General features: G+C 46.4%; 1 protein-coding gene across 1 annotated transcript in view; it reads right to left on the minus strand.

Annotated features, from left to right (window-relative positions):
- Positions 1-511: 511 nt before the first annotated feature.
- The window catches only part of LOC139381388 (inactive rhomboid protein 1-like), a 101,134-nt gene continuing 87,566 nt past the window's right edge, over positions 512-14,079 (minus strand). The window contains exons 4-17 of the mRNA XM_071124875.1: positions 8,981-9,200; positions 8,268-8,474; positions 6,562-6,681; positions 5,578-5,747; positions 5,035-5,292; positions 4,409-4,520; positions 4,157-4,231; positions 3,879-4,040; positions 3,396-3,496; positions 3,147-3,302; positions 2,814-2,990; positions 2,471-2,624; positions 1,805-2,028; positions 512-1,624 (exon numbers count right to left, since the gene is read on the minus strand). Of these exons, the coding sequence (XP_070980976.1) occupies positions 1,429-1,624; positions 1,805-2,028; positions 2,471-2,624; positions 2,814-2,990; positions 3,147-3,302; positions 3,396-3,496; positions 3,879-4,040; positions 4,157-4,231; positions 4,409-4,520; positions 5,035-5,292; positions 5,578-5,747; positions 6,562-6,681; positions 8,268-8,474; positions 8,981-9,200 (2,332 nt within the window). The 3' untranslated portion in view covers positions 512-1,428. The remainder of the gene's footprint in view (positions 1,625-1,804; positions 2,029-2,470; positions 2,625-2,813; positions 2,991-3,146; positions 3,303-3,395; positions 3,497-3,878; positions 4,041-4,156; positions 4,232-4,408; positions 4,521-5,034; positions 5,293-5,577; positions 5,748-6,561; positions 6,682-8,267; positions 8,475-8,980; positions 9,201-14,079) is intronic.

Raw genomic sequence — 14,079 nt, forward strand, 5'->3', positions numbered from 1 at the left:
TCTAGTCGACATTAGCCTACATATCCTCTGGCAGAGACAATGTTGATAACACAGAGTATTATTACTTCAACAGCCATTTAGACTAGGTTTGTTGAAGCTTATATAGGAAGGCATCAGATATGCATCTTATGTGACATGTCCCTGATGGAAGCCACTTACTCATGCCCCCTTACCTCCCTTTGGTCCCGAGACTCTGCCCTCTACTGGGGGAGGCTCTGCCCTCTATTGAGGGAGGCTCTGCCCTCTACTGGGGGAGGCTCTGCCCTCTACTAGGGGAGACTCTGCCCTCTACTGGGGGAGACTCTGCCCTCTACTGGGGGAGGCTCTGCCCTCTACTGGGGGAGACTCTGTCGTCTACTGGGGGAGACTCTGCCCTCTACTGGGGGAAACTCTGCCCTCTACTGGGGGAGACTCTGCTCTCTTCTGGGGAAAACTCTGCCCTCTAATGGGGGAAACATGCATGTGCAACAAGACACATTCACACAACAGAAATAAAGTGGACACAGAAAGCTTCAGTTTGTGTTGCTGTATTGTCAGGTACAGATAAGCAGGTAGCTAAAACGCTACCCCCCAAACACTCACCACTCTTAGACAGCAGTATACAGTACATGTTAAGCTACAAGTGGTTTGTCTAGTCTAACATAGAGCACATCTCAAATGGAACACTATTCCCTATCCCCTATGTAGTTCACTACTTTTTCAAATCGTAGTGCACTATAAAGAGAATAGACCCAATATAGTGCACTAATAAGTTGACTGTATAGGGAATAGTGTGCCATTTGAGACTTGGACCTAGACTTGGACCTAGATTTAGACCTAGACTTGACATTAATAACCAAGGCACCAGAGGCAGTCATCCTACAGTACTAAACATATATTTTCATATATTTTTCATATATCTTCCTGTCTGAGGTCATCCAATAAAACTCTTAGTTGGCTTTATGACTTGTGTAGAAAAATACAAAACAAAATCCATCCACAACTGTGTGTGGAGTCAGTGGCTGTTGTGTGGTCTGATGGCCACAAGGTGGTGGTGTTGGCACAGTTTTAATAAGAAGAGAGGGGAGTGAGATCAGTGTCAAGGCAAAACAGTCACATATTACCCCCTTCCACCTCTCTCTGTCTTTATGCTTTGAAAGTGACCGGTCACTCGCTAGCAATGTCCATATAAACAAAACCGAATGGAGACAGATCAACAGTTCAACAGTTATTAAGATAAACCGTTATCAGTTCATTTTTCCAAGATTGGCAATCTTCACGTCCAATGTCCTGAATGCTACACCAAATATTTCCGCCGGTCCGGTCCATGCCGTGACGTTGCTTTAAGTCTTGTTCACCAGACTTGTGTCCTGCTATCCTGGTGCATGAGGCTATACTTCTTTGAGAATGTCCAATCTAGTCATTATAGTTGCATGGTCAAAGGCCTGGTCAGTGGAGGTGGGCGTTGAGGTCGTACTTGTCACAGAACTTGTCAGTGAGGGGAATACAGGTGAGGTACTCACACCACTCACACTTGACCTGGTGGACGTAGAACAGGACAGCCAGCCCTGAGAAGAGACCCAGGAACACCAACAGGAACACACAGATCTGGACACGCTTACGGTACATGTCCGAACGGCCAAAACTGGAAATAATAAGAATAGATCATATAATCAGATAGTGACGATGATTTGCCAATGTGTAGTAATAATAAAATCCCCCTAATTACTCCAAGCAACTTCAACCCAACAACCGAGTCATGTATTGGTCAAAGCATTCACATCCAAACAAACTAAACATTTCACGAAATCAACAAACTTCTCACCTGATGTATGGCAGGAAGGCAAAGGAGAGGAAGAGTCCAGAGATGAATCCGGAGATGTGGGCGAAGTTGTCTATCCAGGGCAGCAGGCCAAAGGAGAACAGGAAGAGGACGACACACAGCAGCTTGGTGAAAGCCCTCCAAGGACACTCCAGGATCTGCCAGCTCTGGAACAGCTCAACAAACAGACAGGCCAGAATACCAAACTGAGAGCCTGCTGGACCCACCTGGGGAGGAAGGGAGAGTGGGAGCGGGAGTGTATTTTACCTCAGCTCTGTAGGGCAGGTATCATGGAACAGTGTATCTACAGTATTTACCTCAGCTCTGTAGGGTAGGTATCATGGAACAGTGTATCTACAGTATTTACCTCAGCTCTGTAGGGTAGGTATCATGGAACAGTGTATCTACAGTATTTACCTCAGCTCTGTAGGGTAGGTATCATGGAACAGTGTATCTACAGTATTTACCTCAGCTCTGTAGGGCAGGTATCATGGTACAGTGTATCTACAGTATTTACCTCAGCTCTGTAGGGCAGGTATCATGGTACAGTGTATCTACAGTATTTACCTCAGCTCTGTAGGGTAGGTATCTACGGTACAGTGTATCTACAGTATTTACCTCAGCTCTGTAGGGTAGGTATCTACGGTACAGTGTATCTACAGTATTTACCTCAGCTCTGTAGGGGAGGAAGATAGCGCTGGCCAGGTTTCCAGTGATTCCAGAGACAATGTAGATGATAGAAATCCTCAGCCAGCCAGCCAGCTTCTCTAAGTCCCTCAGGATGGTCATCTGGAACAGCACCGACACCAGGCAGTGCAGGATCCTACACACACACACACACACACACACACACACACACACACACACACACACACACACACACACACACACACACACACACACACACACACACACACACACACACACACACGTTATACATTAGTAATGCGGGAGAAATCCTGAAAAAGACACAACACCATGACGGATGATTCTGGGGGAGTTCCAGTCTCACCCAGCATGGAGGAATAGAGAGAGCCAGAGTCTGTAGAACTGGTCTGGGATCTCAGGGTTGAGGAAAGGCAGCAAGCCACACACATCATCCAGACAGGCCACCTGGGAGCAGAGAGTAGCCTCCTCGTGGAAGTAGCCCTTCATAAAGTCACAGTACTCTCTGGACGTGATCTCACACCTGAACACATAACACATTACATTATTACAACACACACATAACGTTCTTACAACATTAACAAATAATAGCAGCCTGCACACACAACACACAGGATTACATCACAACATCATCGCAGCGACAATAGCTGCAGAGACAGAACAAACAGAGTGTCCTTACCTCCCTTTGGTCCCGATGCAGCAGGGCCGTCCTGCGATGGCACAGTCTACGTGGGGGAGGTTAGTGTGGTTGCCTGGGTACCTGGTACACACTGGCCACTTGGTGATGTCATCAGGCCACTCGTGAGGCGATACAGAGGCTGGCTCCAGGCAGATCCTGGAAGGAGAGGAACAGAGGAAAGAATGTTAGAGGAATAGAGGGAAGAGGAGATATAGAAGAAGAGAGGGACAGAAAGAAGCAGTCTATTACCTGGGGTCCTGGTGGCAGACTGAGCCGTGCTGACGGACCTTCCCCTTCAGGAGAGGAGCACTGGGGTGATGAGGCCACTTCACCCACACTGCTAGAGTAGACTGGAGAGAGAGAACAGGGGAGAGAGAAAGAGAGAGATAGAGAGACAGAGAGAGAGATGGATAGAGATAGAAAGAAAGAGAAAGCGAGAGAGAATGAAAGAACAAGAGAGAGAGAGACAGACAGACAGAGAAAGAAAGAAACAACAGAGAGAGAGAGAGAGAGAGAGAGAGAGAGAGAGAGAGAGAGAATGAAAGAACAAGAGAGAGAGAGAGACAGACAGAGAAAGAGAGAACAGAGAGAGAGAGAGAGAGAGAGAGAGAGAGAGAGAGAGAGAGAGAGAGAGAGAGAGAGATATCAGATCTCGTAGGACATTAACCAGTACAAGACTCTAACATTAGTCTAACATTAGTCTAACATTAGTCTAATACCAGGGTGACTCACAGAGCACTCCTCCTGTGAAGTCTGGAGACAGCCGGAGCGGTCGTTCCTCACACAGCAGGCTGAGTCCCTCTCTCTTCCTCTCTTCTCCTGGATCAGGTCATGGACTTGCTGGTCCTGACGCATGCAGGGGGAGAACTTAGCCCCCAGGTGGATCAGCGCCTCCTGCAGGCCAGGGGGAGGATGTGCAGTCAGAACACAGACAAGGTCTCATAATGTCGCTGACATTGAAGTTTAAATTATCAAACAAAGTCCTTTCGCCTAAAAAAAGCTACACTTACCGAATTTGGTCCCACCCAAAAGTTTTCTTGTTGCACAAACTTGACATTTTCATGAACACCTTTATTTCTCAATACCTAAACAGAGAGAGAGGGAAAATACCAAAGGGTTTACAAAGTCAAATACACAGACATACCACACGGATTCAAAGGATCGCTCATCACACAAGGCACAAGCTTCATAGCAATGACGATACACCCGCCACTGTAACTTGTAGAACCCAAACTACAGTATGAAACAATCGGTGTACTGACCGAGTCGACAGTCTCGTGCTGGGAGAAGCCAACAGGAGCAATGCCGTACAGACACACAGTCAACATGGTGATCAACAGGTGGACAAACATGATCCAGTAGGTGAAGAAAGGCCTGCAGAGACACAGAATATGAATAAGGTATCCCAGACAGTATACCAGCTCTGTTAGAAACAGTACCTCACTATGTCAGTGTGGTCTTCCCACTGAAAACAGCTGCAGCAACTGGGAGAACAGTTTGTAGTGTAAACCTGCGTACACCATTTTTCCCCACATGGAGTGCCGGGGACTCGGGAGTGAGTCACACAGTCCTGCTGTATCTAGAGGCCAGGTCAGCCAGAAGAAAAGGTGCTTTCATGTGAGTCATAGTACAGTAACGTTTGGGAACCACTGGTCTACACTATCCTGTGATATTATCTGGGGCCAACTCAGACACAGCTGCTACCTCTGCTTCGGCTGTGACTGGGCTCTTCTCCTGTAGTATCGTAACATGTTAGACATGTGACCATGTTAAAGTGCAACTATGTGACCATGCCAGAGTTGAAGTCAATTGCACAGCCATGTAGCAAATTTTGAATTAGAAATATAAATTCAAGAATCTGAAAATCCTCTAAGACGATAAAGTGTACCTGTGGTCGTCCATGTCCTCTATCTGCTGCTGGACGAAGCTGTCGATGCGTTTGCGGTAGGTTCTGTTGGTGAGCCGTCCCACCATGCCTAGGCCGTAGGGCCTCTTCTCCCTGGCGAAGAGCTTCTTGACAGGCACTGTGATCCGCTGGCCCCGTCGCTGCCCACTCACACTCACCACCTCCTGCTGCAGGCGCACCTTGGGATGGACCAGAGACGGCCCAGGTTCTTTACCCTTACGCCAGCCTCTTTCTAGGGGTCTGTTGATCAATTGAGAGGTGGAGGGAGGAGGAGGAGGAGAGAGGGAGAGAGAGAGAAATAAATAGAAATAGAGAGACAGACAGACAGAGAGAGAGAGAATGAGAAAGATATGGTAGTGAAGGAGAGAGAAAGGGTCAGAAGAGGGTGTGTGTTAGGTGAAAACAGGCTACAGTAGCAGCAACAACTTGTTTGTGTCTGTCTGTGTGTCTCTGTGTGTGTCTGTGTGTGTGTCTGTCTGTGTGGCTGTGTGTATGTCTGTCTGTGTGTGTGTGTGTTAAACTCACATCATTAGGTGACTTCTCTCCAGTTCGTTCTTGTCCAGGGTGCCACCTGTGAGGTCACTCTCACCTGCAGCTGTGTTAGACTCCTCCTCTTTAATGGCGGCCTCAGACGGGGATTCAAACACATCGTCTGCATAGGTAAACAGCTCCTCATCTCCTCTCCTCAAACCATCCTGCATGGAGGAGAGGAGGAGGAGGAGGAAACGAGAGGAGAGGAGAAGAAGGAGGAGGAGGAGGAGAAGGAGGAGGAGGAAATGAGAGGAGAGGAGGAGGAGGAGGAGGAAACGAGAGGAGAGGAGAAGAAGGAGGAGGAGGATGAGGATGATGAGGAGGAAATGAGAGGAGAGGAGAAGAAGGAGGAGGAGGAGGAGGAAACGAGAGGAGGAGGAGGAGGAAATAAGAGGAGAGGAGAAGAAGGAGGAGGAGGAAACGAGAGGAGGAGGAGGAGGAAATGAGAGGAGAGGAGAAGAAGGAGGAGGAGGAGGAAACGAGAGGAGAGAAGGAGAAGGAAACGAGTGGAGCGGAGAAGAAGGAGGAGGAGGAGAAGGAAACGAGTGGAGCGGAGAAGAAGGAGAAGGAGGAGAAGGAAACGAGAGGAGCGGAGAAGAAGGAGGAGGAGGAGGAGGAAACGAGAGGAGAGGAGAAGAAGGAGGAGGAGGAGGAGGAGGAAACGAGAGGAGAGGAGAAGAAGGAGGAGGAGGAGGAAACGAGAGGAGAGGAGAAGAAGGAGGAGGAGGAGGAGGAAACGAGAGGAGAGGAGAAGGAGAAGGAAACGAGTGGAGCGGAGAAGAAGGAGGAGGAGGAGAAGGAAACGAGTGGAGCGGAGAAGAAGGAGGAGGAGGAGGAGGAAATGAGAGGAGAGGAGAAGGAGAAGGAAACGAGGGGAGCGGAGAAGAAGGAGAAGGAGGAGGAGGAAAAGATGTGAAAAGGTGTATGTGGTATTTGTACATGAATGTGTGATGGGACAGGTGTGTGTATGTTATTCACCCTAGCAAAGAAGGAGGTGTCCAGCTCATCAGGGAAGTCCACTGTGTCGTCCTCCAGGAAACTCACTGGCATGAAGCTCCGCCTGCGACAGCGCTGGTCCCTCTCCCAAACCGTACGGCCCTGACACACACCATCATCACCATCGTTGTCATCATCACCGTCAATGTTATACCCTCTGTTATACATCTATTGCATGATAATACATTACTGTTGTGTGTGACAGGAAGACCATGACGGGTCAATTCCATTTAAATTCCGTCAGTAGGAAGTAAATTACATTTAAAATAGAAATGGAATTGACCCCAACCCGAAATCAAGAACATACCAAGTAAACAAAGGGTAGACAGTGTCCCCAGACAAAACGACACAAATGATTGTCCTCTCTGGCTTCTGACAACCAGCTGTGAACAGTGGCCATGATGATTATGATGCTTTGACCTCAGGAGGCGGGATTAGCCCTGTATCATTCAATGTTCCAGTTCCAGAACACACAACACTCTACTGGATAACACACCAGACACACAGCTGAGCCTTCTGACTAGAGGACAGGACTGACAGCAGTCCTGTCCTCCAGTCAGCAGTGTTATCCTACTGCCCCCCATCACCCTGCCAGTGGAGTTAAAGCAGTGTTCAGTGACCAGGGTCATATCTGACAGACAGCATCACCCAGTGGTGTTAAAGCAGTGTTCAGTGACCAGGGTCATATCTGACAGACAGCATCACCCAGTGGTGTTAAAGCAGTGTTCAGTGACCAGGGTCATATCTGACAGACAGCATCACCCAGTGGTGTTAAAGCAGTGTTCAGTGACCAGGGTCATCTCTGACAGACAGCATCACCCAGTGGTGTTAAAGCAGTGTTCAGTGACCAGGGTCATCTCTGACAGACAGCATCACCCAGTGGTGTTAAAGCAGTGTTCAGTGACCAGGGTCATATCTGACAGACAGCATCACCCAGTGGTGTTAAAGCAGTGTTCAGTGACCAGGGTCATATCTGACAGACAGCATCACCCAGTGGTGTTAAAGCAGTGTTCAGTGACCAGGGTCATCTCTGACAGACAGCATCACCCAGTGGTGTTAAAGCAGTGTTCAGTGACCAGGGTCATATCTGACAGACAGCATCACCCAGTGGTGTTAAACAGTGTTCAGTGACCAGGGTCATATCTGACAGACAGCATCACCCAGTGGTGTTAAAGCAGTGTTCAGTGACCAGGGTCATCTCTGACAGACAGCATCACCCAGTGATGTTAAAGCAGCGTTCAGTGACCAGGGTCATATCTGACAAACAGCTTCACCCAGTGGTGTTAAAGCAGCATTCAGTGACCAGGGTCATCTCTGACAGACAGCATCACCCAGTGGTGTTAAAGCAGCATTCAGTGACCAGGGTCATATCTGACAGACAGCATCACCCAGTGGTGTTAAAGCAGTGTTCAGTGACCAGGGTCATATCTGACAGACAGCATCACCCAGTGGTGTTAAAGCAGTGTTCAGTGACCAGGGTCATATCTGACAGACATTTCCCAGTGGTGATTTAGTTAGATCAAAGCAGTGTCTGGAAGTCTTATACTGTATCTGCTGGAGTATCAGGGATGATTCACCAATAGTAAGAATCATGCAGGGAACACATGAACGCATCTGTTCCCTGAACACACACACACACACACACACTCTGATTCTTGCCTCTGACATACTGTCTGTGCAACACACACCTTGACCAGCGCGGCGGTGGCCTTGAAGCTCATGACAGCGACAGACTCTCGTTTGCGTCTCCGTGGTAACCTGTTGAGTGCGGAGCGCGAGCTGGAGAAGGAGCAGAGAGAGGTGGCACCAGGGGTGAAGGGAGTCTGCGGTACGCTGTAACCATCTACCTCCTCCACCAGGCGAAATGCACGGCCACGCGCCAGGGGGTCCACAATCTACACACACACACACACACACACACACACACACACACACACACACACACACACACACACACACACACACACAAAGATAGAGGCAGACACTGTAATGTCCGATACTGTAGTAAACAGCACGGAGGCAAGTATATTATTTGATGTTATTTAGTGGTGAACTCACATGCTAAGTGGCTACATGACAGGTCAAGTTCACAGTCATATCAATACGCAGGTTACCATAGTGATGGACCTATAATAGTTGCATTACTCCATGTATTAATACGCATCACAAAGGAAAAATATTACCCGAAATAAGCAAAATATACATTCTGATATCTCTATTGAATTGTATTGAATAGTGTCATTATTTCAAAGGGAGGGATAGGATTGATATTGGTAAAGAAACACTACACATCACAACACGACACATTACACATGCAGAGATGTATGGCAAGCTCCTAACATCCTAAACAGTAAGAGATAGAGGAAGAAAGCCAGTCTGTCTGTGGGTGGCGCTGCCCTACCCTCTGCATGCCATAGGGGTGGTGGTGTGGGGGGAGGTAGAGGGGTGGTGGGGTCTCAGTGCTGGTCAGAGACAGGTTGTCCTGGCTGGACAGCTCCATCTCCCTCATCACCTGGGCCTTGAGACGGCCGTAGCGCAGGTTGCAGTGCTGCAGGCTCTTCCTCCTCCATCGCTGGGTGCTGTCGTTTTCCTTACTGACCCCGAACCAGGCTGCCGTACCCCTGAGGGGACAGAGACAGAGGTTAGAGCAAGGTGAATCTCCGTTCAGGGATGTTCTTGGTTAGTGATAGTTGGTTGTAACAGTTTAAATTGAGTTAAAAGAGACAGTATTTGGGTTGAGTGTGGGCTCGTCTTTGCAGAGAGTGTACAGAAAAGGCAGAAACAGATTACAATAGCAACCCAGGCACGGCAGTGGGTTTATTTGTGTACGGAACGAGGCCATTTGGATTACCATGTGAGTGTGTGTTCCCCCACTCCCCAGCCCCACAGTTTCAAACCCTAACCCAGTGTAAAGCCGGAGACATTTGGAGGGACTGACCGGGCCAGAGCATTAGTGTTGTGCATCACCACTCAGTCAAACAATGACAAGAGTACAGCAGGATTACATCAGTTCTACTCACACAGACAGGAAGTCAACTGCAGTTGACAAATATGTGCCTCGACATGCCACTCACACAAAACCATGCTCAGACTCACACATTAAAACCCTAATGGATACACACGAGCACGTTCACACGTTCACACGTTCACACGTTCACACACTCATAAAACCCAGTGACAAACAGTGCAAGCCCTCATTCTTCTTTTAGTGCATAGTGAATGAGCTGATGTTCTCTGTTAGTCCTGGGCAGACAGCCAGCCCCCTGGTGGACCTCTGGGTTTGTAGGAGCGTCCCAGAGTGGATGGGGAAAGTGTTCTGTGAAGAAGCAGGATGTGGGTTGGGGAGTAGCAGACACTCAGTAATAAAACAGTCTCCATCATTAGAGAGAAACCAGCCAGCTGGGGAAGCCTTTTAAGGCTGCGCACCGCCAGGGGAGAGAGGGAGGGAAGTGCCACACTGATTCTTGTCCTCCCGGGAGGCAGGAATGTTTTAAGAGGGGTCACAAGTTTGGGTTGGGAGGGTTTAGGAGGGTTGGGGGGGTAGATTGAGTGTTGGTGATTCACAAAGAGAGGCTCTCAGGGTAGCAGGATTATTATAAACACCACAGAAGAAGAAAACAGAGTGACACATCCATCTTTACTGAAACAGACTGTGTGAGATAAGGTTCTGGGAAGACTCATACCCTCTGTAGAAGGTTGTTTCCAGGAAAATAAACACCTTGACTCATTAGGCTACAAACCTAGTGTGTGTGTGTGTGTGTGTCTTCACGTTTGCCTGTGTGTGTTTGAGCAGCTAGCTCACCAGTGGTACAAGTCAGTATTCAGTAGAGACCATCCACATCAACAGCTATAGCCAGTAGAGACCATCCAAATCAACAGGTATAGCCAGTAGAGACCATCAAAATCAACAGCTATAGCCAGTAGAGACCATCCAAATCAACAGCTATATCCAGTAGAGACCATCCAAATCAACAGCTATAGCCAGTAGAGACCATCCAAATCAACAGATATAGCCAGTAGAGACCATCCAAATCAAATCAACAGATATAGCCAGTAGAGACCATCCAAATCAACAGATATAGCCAGTAGAGACCATCCAAATCAACAGATATAGCCAGTAGAGACCATCCAAATCAACAGATATAGCCAGTAGAGACCATCCACATCAACAGCTATAGCCAGTAGAGACCATCCAAATCAACAGAAGTAGAGACCATCCAAATCAACAGCTATAGCCAGTAGAGACCATCCAAATCAACATAGCCAGTAGAGACCATCCAAATCAACAGATATAGCCAGTAGAGACCATCCAAATCAACAGCTATAGCCAGTAGAGACCATCCAAATCAACAGATATAGCCAGTAGAGACCATCCAAATCAACAGCTATAGCCAGTAGAGACAGAAACTACTGCTATTATTCCACTACCAGAGGCAAATGAGTAGCTTTGGCAGAGACATTTAGTGATGGTTTAACGTCCTTATTTACATCACACTGATCAGCGCTATCAGTGCTATTTCCCATGTTGGTCACTTTACATCATAAAAACAAGCATCCCTTAGCTATGACAAATAAAAAGATAAATGGCTCCTTTGTAAAATACTTTCAGTGATCTCTCTCCTCTAATCTCCTTACCCTCAACCTCTCTCCCACCCACCCTCCCTCTCTCTCACTTCTTTCCCCTTCCCGACTCCTTCCATCTCTTCTGTTTCCCCCCTATTCCTCTAACCAGTTCCACACTTTCTTACCTGTCCAGCACCCTCCCCCATTCCATTCCAACAGACTAAAGTACCCCCACCTGTATCTCCATCTTCCCACCTGTATCTCAATCTTCCCACCTGTATCTCCATCTTCCCACCTGTATCTCCATCTTCCCACCTGTATCTCCATCTTCCCACCTGTATCTCCATCTTCCCACCTGTATCTCCATCTTCCCACCTGTATCTCCATCTTCCCACCTGTATCTCCATCTTCCCACCTGTATCTCCATCTTCCCACCTGTATCTCCATCTTCCCACCTGGATTTTCTCTCTCCAGCTATCTGATCCTCAGTGGGAACAGATCACCAGATCTACTGTCTATGAATCTCTGTTCCCACCTCCCTAAAATACTTTTACAAGCCTCTCCCTCTTTCTCAATCTCTCCCTCTTTTCCTTCCTTGACCTCTCTCTCTCTCTCAATTCAATTCAGTTCAAGGGGCTTTATTGGCATGGGAAACATAACATTGCAAAAGCAAGTGAAGTAGATAATATACAAAAGTGAAATAAACAATAAAAATGAGCAGTAAACATTACACTCACAGAAGTTCCAAAAGAATAAAGACATCACAAATGTTATATTATGTATACGTATGTATATGCAGTGTTGTAACAATCTGCAAATGGTTAGTACAAAAGGGGAAATAAATAATTTACAATGGTGTTTGTTCTTCACTGGTCGCCTTTTTCTTGTGTCAACAGGTCACAAATCTTGCTGCTGTGATGGCAAACTGTGGTATTTCACCCAGTAGATATGGGAGTTTATCAAAATCAGGTTTGTTTTTGGATTCTATGTGGATCTGTGTAATCTGAGGGAAATATGTGTCTCTAATATGGTCATACATTTGTCAGGAGGTTAGGAAGTGTAGCTCAGTTTCCACATCATTTTGTGGGCAGTGTGCACATAGCCTGTCTTCTCTTGAGAGCCATGTCTGCCTACAGCGGCTTCTCTCAATAACAAGGCTATGCTCACTGAGTCTGTACATAGTCAAAGCTTCCCTTAAGTTTGGGGCAGTCACAGTGGTCAGGTATTCTGCCACTGTGTACTCTCTGTTTAGGGCCAAATAGCATTCTAGTTTTTCCTTTTCTAGTTTTTTGTTAATTCTTTCCAATGTGTCAAGTAATTATTTGTTGTTTTCTCATGATTTGTTTGGCTCTAATTGTGTTGCTGTCCTGGGGCTCTGTGGGGTCTGTTTGTGTTTGTGAACAGAGCCCCAGTACCAGCTGTCTGAGGGGACTCTTCTCCAGGTTCATCTCTCTGTAGGTGATGGCTTTGTTATGGAAGGTTTGGGAATCGCTTCCTTTTAGGTTGTAGAATTGAACGCCTCTTTTCTGGATTTTGATCAATTGCGGTTTTCAGCCTAATTCTACTCTGTATGCATTATTTGGTGTTTTACGTTGTACACAGAGGACATTTTTGCAGAATTCTGCATGCAAAGTTTGTCCCATTTGGTGAATTCTTGGTTGGTGAGCAGATCCCAGACCTCACAACCATAAAGGGCAATGGGCTCTACGACTGATTCAATTTTTTTTTGCCAGATCCTAATTGGTATGTCATATTTTATTTTCCTTTTGATGGTATAGAATGCCCTTCTTGCCTTGTCTCTCAGATTGTTCACATCTTTGTGGAAGTTACCTGTGGCGCTGATGCTTAGGCCAAGGCGTGTATTGTTTTTTGTGTGCTCTAGGGCAATGGTGTCTAGATGGAATTTGCTGTTAATGATAATGCAGAGGATTTTCCCAAGGTTGCTGTTGACACATATCCCACGGTAGTTATTGGGGTCAAATTTGTCTCTACTTTTGTGGATTGAGGTGATCAGTTCTTGGTTCCAGATATTGGGGAAGATGCCAGAGCTAAGGATGATGTTAAAGTGTTTTATTATAGCCAATTGGCATTTGTTGTCTGTATATGTTATCATTTCATTGAGGATACCATCAACACCACAGGCCTTTTTAGGTTGGAGTGTTTTTATTCTGTCCTGTAGTTCATTCAATGTAATTGGAGAATCCAGTGGGTTTTGGTAGTCTTTAATAGTTTACTTTGATCATGTATATGTTTTTTCTGTTTGTTCTTTGTTATAGAGCCAAAAAGATTGGAGAAGTGATTTACCCATACATCTCCATTTTGGATAGATAATTATTTGTGTTGTTTGTTCAGTGTTTTCCAATTTTCCCAGAAGTGGTTAGTCTATGGATTCTTCAATTACATTGAGCTGATTTCTGACGTGCTGCTCCTTCGATTTCCGAAGTGTATTTCTGTATTGTTTTAGTGATTCACCAGCGTGAAGCCGTAGACTCAGGTTTTCGGGGTCTCTATGTTTTGGTTGGACAGGTTTCTCAATTTCATTCTTAGGTTTTTGCATTCTTCATCAAACCATTTTTCATTGTTGTTCATTTTCTTCAGTTTTCTGTTTGAAATTTTTAGATTAAATAGGGAAGCTGAGAGGTCAAATATACTGTTAACATTTTCTACTGCCAAATTTACACCTTCACTATTACAGTGGAACGTTTTGTCCAGGAAGTTGGTTGTCTAGAAGGGATTGAATATGTTGTTACCTAATTTTTTTTGGTAGGTCTCCACACTATATTCCTTCCATCTATAGCATTTCTTGATATTACTCAGTTCCTTTAGCTTTGATGCCTCATGATTGAGGATTGCTCAGGTGAAGTAGACTGTGATTTTGCTGTGGTCTGATAGGAGTGTCAGTGGGCTGACTGTGAACGCTGTGAGAGACTCTGGGTT

The sequence above is a fragment of the Oncorhynchus clarkii genome, chromosome 23 (assembly GCF_045791955.1).
Source record: "Oncorhynchus clarkii lewisi isolate Uvic-CL-2024 chromosome 23, UVic_Ocla_1.0, whole genome shotgun sequence".
NCBI lineage: Eukaryota > Metazoa > Chordata > Actinopteri > Salmoniformes > Salmonidae > Oncorhynchus > Oncorhynchus clarkii.